The sequence below is a fragment of the Alligator sinensis genome, unplaced genomic scaffold, assembly GCF_000455745.1.
Source record: "Alligator sinensis unplaced genomic scaffold, ASM45574v1 scaffold520_1, whole genome shotgun sequence".
NCBI classification, from domain to species: Eukaryota; Metazoa; Chordata; order Crocodylia; family Alligatoridae; genus Alligator; species Alligator sinensis.
The window spans coordinates 2,615,965-2,622,042 of record NW_005842064.1 but is presented as its reverse complement, the minus strand read 5'-3'; the positions used below and the strand labels follow the sequence as shown (position 1 = coordinate 2,622,042).

The 6,078-nt window shown below is 51.7% G+C and overlaps 1 protein-coding gene across 1 annotated transcript in view; it reads right to left on the bottom strand.

Moving 5' to 3' along the window:
* Positions 1-1,371, bottom strand: part of LOC102380163 (alpha-2-macroglobulin-like) — a gene marked incomplete at its 3' end in the record, with an annotated part of 2,096 nt that extends 725 nt beyond the window's left edge. The window contains exons 1-4 of the mRNA XM_025203751.1: positions 1,358-1,371; positions 1,169-1,301; positions 479-542; positions 186-331 (exon numbers count right to left, since the gene is read on the bottom strand). Of these exons, the coding sequence (XP_025059536.1) occupies positions 186-331; positions 479-542; positions 1,169-1,301; positions 1,358-1,371 (357 nt within the window). The remainder of the gene's footprint in view (positions 1-185; positions 332-478; positions 543-1,168; positions 1,302-1,357) is intronic.
* Between the last annotated feature and the right edge of the window lie 4,707 nt (positions 1,372-6,078).

The following is a 6,078-nucleotide window of genomic DNA, read 5'->3' as shown; positions in this document are numbered from 1 at the left end:
TTATGCACAGACACTCTGGGGTGCAGGAGGAGCGGAGGGAGGTGCAGGGGCATGGGGCTGGCACAAGACAGAGGCAGGGAGGGGCTGAGGCACCAGTGATAAACCTCTGCTGGATTCTCAGTCAGGGCAGGGGGCAATTCCTTGGCTTCCCCCAAAGGCAGCTCTGCCCCAAGCCCTGTGCTCACCTTGTTCGGGAAGCACTTGGTCATGTGAAGCTCAGTGCTATCGGCAGCCATCTCTCCATTGGGCAGCACTGTATAACCCAGCACCTTGGCAGAGGGTGCCAGCTCAGCCCCAACAGGCAGCTCAATGGAGAAGGAGCCCTTCAGCTCTGGGCCAATGGAGACACATGGGAGAAGTGAGGCCCTGGCACAGACTGCAGAGCTCCCTCCTGCAAATAAATTATTAATCCCACAACCCCCACCCCACCCCTTGGCTGCAGGGGCCTTGCTGCACGCACCCATCCCTCAGCACTTACCAGCCCCCTCTCCAAAGTCTAGTCCTTTCCACAGGCTCCTTATGATGGCTCCCTTGGCCACAACCTGTGGAGGAGATAGGAGTCACTCCTCCTACATGGAAGGCCTGAGAAATGGCATGATGTGGGGAGGGCCAGATCCAGGGCAGGATGCAGTTTCTCTACCCATTGGGCAAAGCACAGATGATGGGGGAGGACATTTGGGCACCAGCAGGTTGGGGCGGGAGTGAAACTGGTGTCCCATTGCAGAAGAAGGCCCTGAATCCCAGTGTTGCCACCCCAACCAGTCCCAGTGGTTGGTCAAGCCTGCAGGACTGTAGCTAAGGCAAAGGGCCCCATACCAGTTTCTGAGTGAGTGCAAGTTCAAATGAATAGCAGAATCTGTAATTTAGGTTAAGCAAAAGATCTTGCAGGGAACAGACCACAGGAAGGCCCTGCAATAAGTAACCCAAGGATGCCAACCTGTAGTTTTAGCACGAGGATGTTGGCAAATGCACAGACTGATGCAGCCAAGTGCAACAAATGCAGCTTTGCTCTACAGTGAGAACACCGCCATTATGCTTTGTAGTAAGCCTATCAAATTGCCAAGCACTGAGGGCGTCAGGCTTCAGGTCTCGCTGGGTGATGAACAGGGGCTTGGGAATCCGTGCTGCGGCAAGGAAAAGCATGAGACAAGCCCAGGATGGGGCTCACCAGGAAGTAGAAATCCAGGCTCTTGGTCTCAGCCCCCAGGGCCTTCCTGGCAATGATGTACTCCACTTGAAGCTGTTGGGTCTGGTCGCAGGGCAGCACCTCTCCTTGTGCATGGATCTTCAGGAAACTCTTGCTCTCCGAGTAAAAGGGCTCCAGGGAATGGTAGGCATCTATGTAATGGGGAGAGACTCTTCCAAGCGCATAACTGTGATCCACCTCTTTGAACTGCCCCTGGGGGAATACAGAGACAATTGAGGATCTCAGGAATCAGCAAAGTGTGTGACATAGGACAGGAGTGCCACAGGCTTGGAGGATGCAGGTTGAGTTCATCCTTAATCCCTCGACCCTGTGTCCATGAGAGGGACAAGGGCAGTCCCAGCAGCTAGAATGGGGCAGCTGCCCCTCAGCAGCTGGGTGCCCGTGACCCAGAGGATCTATCATACTGCCTCAAAGCAGGCAGGCACTCAGCTCAGGCTCTTGTCTCCAATTGTAGCTGGTTGATGCCAGAGGATGGTGCAGCCTCTGCCTGCCTACGGTCAGTTCTGCGGTGATGACCCCTGGGGGTGATTTATTCCCTGTCCCCATGATGTGAATGCTGCAGAAAATATCCTGCCATCCCGGAGCATCCCTGACTCCCAGGCTGAGGTGCAGGGTCTATAATAAATGATAACCAAGGCTTGATACCAGGTGCTCCCTCTACTGCCTATTGGGACAAGACTTCCTCACCTCCCTGATTCTTGTGTCCAGCTCTACAAAGGGCCACCCTCTTGTTTGAGTCCATGACCTGAGCAATAGTTTATTTCAGAAGCCTTCGTTTCCAATGCTGCACTTCTGTCCTGCCTGCTGCAGCTCATGGATTTCCCCTCTCACAAGGGCTCTTCTTTGATACAAAGAACCTCCTGGGCTTTGCCACTGAGCCAGCTAGTGGTTTACTTGCCAGCTGGGGTAGCCCAACAGGGGGTTGAGATAATGGAGGACAGGTTCCCTGGGATGCCCATCTCTTACCCTTAGAGTAACTGTCCCAGTCCAGCTGGAGGAGTCCAGCTCAAAGGAGGCTCTCCCAGATTCATCTGTCACAAATGTCTTGTTCTCTGTCCCTCCCCCATGGGTAACAAAGAGATGAAGCTTCTCATTCTTCACTGCAGATCCATCTGTTACCTTCAGGAGCATCTAAGCCAGAAGGGAAATGGGTGATGTATGACTCTAGGGTGCATTCATGGAGGAAGGGCAAGACTGGAGGAGTTGCTGCAAGGGGACAGGGCTAAGGGGTGTGATGTGAGGGGATAGACGTATAATGGCAGGATATTTTGGGGTGAGCAGTGAGGGGTGCTGATAACCCCATTATCTTGCCAACAAAGGGGATTCCAGGTTTGTACAAAGTGTCAGCATTCTCAAAGGTCACCGAGGCAATGTCAGGCACAATCCCGCAGCTCTTGGTCACATTGCGCTCTACCCCTGGTGGTAAAGGAGGGGCTGGAAGTCAGAGCTGGGTGAAGGCTGTGTCCCAGATTTCTCTCCCAGAAGCTGGGTTCCTCTCTCTAGCTCTGGATTGGAGGGCTCCATTTGGGAAAGAACAGGAGAGGTCTAAATGTGGGCAGAGAAGCATTATTCCTGGGAATTTGGAGACTAGAAACTGAAGCCCTTTCCCTGGGATATAATCCCAACGGGCCATTTGACATATCCCAGCAGAGCACCTTCTCATGGTGTGCAGCACCTTTCCTCACCCTAGAACTCTTCACTGAGCAGCCCTAGCCCTCACTCTCCAGCTCTCTCAGCCCCGGATGCCCCATTTCCTGAAGAAGGCAGTGTCAGATGTTCATGTTCCCCACAGCTCTTCTGCACTGCTCTCTTCCACCATTTAGCCACTTGGTCCCTGATGTCAGCACCTGATAGCTAACATTTTTGGCCCAACACTTATCTGACCCCTTTGGAAGCCAGAGATCTCATGGATGAAATGATGGGTTTTTTATTGTAGCTGTGTTGGTCTAAGGACATAGGCAGACAAGTTTGTTTGAGTAGATGTGATATCTTTTATTAGACCAACTGAGTAGCTGGAAAAAAAATTCTTGGCAAGCTTTCGGGCGTAGTCACCCTTCTTCAGGCATGGGGAGTCTCTGGTGTTCTGAGACTCCAAGAAATGAAAGAAGCTAAAAGTGTGGCAGGATGTCAGTAAGAATGTAAATAGGTAGAATTAGAAAGACAAAAGGTGAGGCAGAGAGGTGAAACAGAGAGGGGGGAGTGGAAGGGAGAAGACAGCAGGGAAAAGAAGACTGAAAGGAGACAGTGCAGTGATAAAGTACATAGAAAAGAGGCTGTCAGGCAGGTACCTGGTGAATCAGATGTCAGGCAGGTTGCAATGTGTCATAAAACCAATGTCTATATTGAGTCCATGAAAGCTTGCCAAGAATTTTTTTTCCAACTATTCAGTTGGTCTACTACAATATATCACATCTACTCAAAGAACCTTTCCTGCCATTGATGAAACGTACATTTACTTTGGGGCCTTATGAAGCAGCAGCAGCTACAGTGTATTGATACCACTACCACATGCATGGAGGCAGTCACTCAGGAGCAAGGACAAGGATGGGTGCCTTGCCTGAGGCTCTGAGAGCAAAGCCAAACCCAGAGATGCTGAACCTCTGATGAACATTATTGTAATCAGAAGCTGAGAGGTCCATGGTCAGTTTAGTTTTAGTATAATGATGGAGCTTCTTGGCTGTAGTAGTAATGACAGGAATCGTGGATCATAGCTCATATCCGCTAGGCTCCTGAGACGGAACAAGCAACCCCATTATTGGGTGGAACAGCAGAGGACAGCACCTGGGCCTGACTATCCCCTGTGCAGGCAAATCCCTTTCAGATCCTGGCTGGGAGCAGCAGCTGCCTGAAGCAGGGAACCTGCTGAGGAACCTGACATCATATGGGCATGTTTTTGAGCAGAACTCTGTCTCTGAGCTAGAAGTTATGCTTTCATGTGTGCAAAAGAGACCCTTCTACCTAGCTGCTACGTGCTGTATGCTGGGTGTGCCAGTACACGAGGCCATGAGTGCATGTGAGTATGAGCATGCATATGTAGGCATGTGTTGATGAATGCTCAAGAGCATGCACACACTTGCATGTGTGTCAATACGTACACACATGTATCTGTATGTAGATGTGCCCCAGAGTATATATTTGGTCCTACCTGTCCCTTCCTCTGTTAGTGAGGCTGTGGCCTGGAGGTTCATTTCATATCCAAAGGAAGATGGGTTAAAATGGGACATTGACACCTTCTTGGAAAAGCATCCATTCTTCTTGGTCTAGAGGAGAGAATTACCAATGCCTTAGCCAGGTCCCACTGGTCACAGCTTGACACATCAAATTGGACTCTGCCTGGCACTGCTTGGAGAGGCGACAAGAAACCCTGGCTTTTGAAAACAGTGGTAGGAGATGCTCCCCTCTGGAGGTTAGTCCTGCTGCTGACATCCCAGCATGGTGCTGGAGCTGCAGTCTCTTTGGTGAGACAGAAAACCTGGCCATGTGCTTCTGTGACATCTCCTGGTGCTCTTCACCCTCAGCATGGGGGCAGCCCCAGCCAATTCTTCCACCCCGAGTGGGGGGCCACCCCCAGCCAATTCCAATCTGTGTCCTTGTTTGTCCTGACACTTTCAGTGGGAATCTACCTTTCCATCTCCCTTTCCTCAGGACTGTGCTGCTGTTCACTGTTAAACAGCTTCTGGATCATCCCCCACCATTGTACATGATGAACTCCAGGGGTTCCCGGGTGTGGGCCACTCAAGATTCAAATGAATGGCTGAATGAGGACCTTAGTCTGCAGAGTGTTTATAAATGATGGGAGGAAGATGGATCGCAGAACAATTTACATCAGGGTTGTCCAAAGGGCAGCCTGTGGGTCACAAGCTGTCTGCAAAGGCTTATAATGTAGCCCATGGGGGTGGTGGCATGGCTGTCGGAGCCAGTGTATTACCAGAGCTGGGGAATCCAGGAAGTGAATGCTGCTGATGCTCACCCTCGTCTCCCCTTGCCTACCCCCAACTTTGGGTTGTCAGTGCCTACTGGTGACTCGAATCAGTGCTGGGGTAAAAAGCAGGGAGGACCATTGTTCATGTTCACTCCCTGGGTTCCAGAGCCATGCTAACGGAGTGGCTACAGCATTGCTCTGACAAGCCACCAGCTCCCCCCTGGAGGTGGTTCGTGAGAAGCCCATGGTTTGGATCTGGTGTTCAGGGCTGAAGAAGTTGGATGGCCCTGATATGCATCATTAGCATTGTCATCAATGCAAGTCACAATGCCCCTTCAGTTCAGCCAAGCAGAAACATCCCACAGACTTTTCTCTCCTCCCCAGTTGCACTCACCTGGCCAGTAAACTCCATGCACAATTGTTGGGCTTCATTACGACTAAATCAGAAACACCAGGCTTTTTGACACAGGCTGATCTGGACTGTCCCCTGAACAGGCTTCCCGTAGGTGTATCTGCGTAGTACAGTTAAGAGGTCAACAAGAGAGGAAGAGTGATGCTTGTCCACTCTGCCTTTCTGGGGTGAGTGGTATTGCAGGGCAGACACCCACGCCCGACCTCAAACCTCCCTGATGTGGCTGATTTTGTACCTACCGGCCACACACACGCATTTCTAATGTCTCCTTCAGCACTGTCACCACAGGGGGCAACTCAAGTGTCACTTCAAACTTGGGCAGCACTGTGGGGAGAAAAGAAGCCACTGATACAGGGGTCACAGCTCCCACAGGATCCCAGCCAGGCTGCCCTTGGGTAGAGCTGGCTACCCTGTGCCTTGGGGCTTTCAGAGTGGGCAGGAGACTGAGCTGAAATGGGGTCTGTGAGGAGCAGGGGGGCAATGGAGGGTGACATGGCAGAGCAGCCCCTTTAGGCCAGGGCTTGTGGCCTCAGGAAC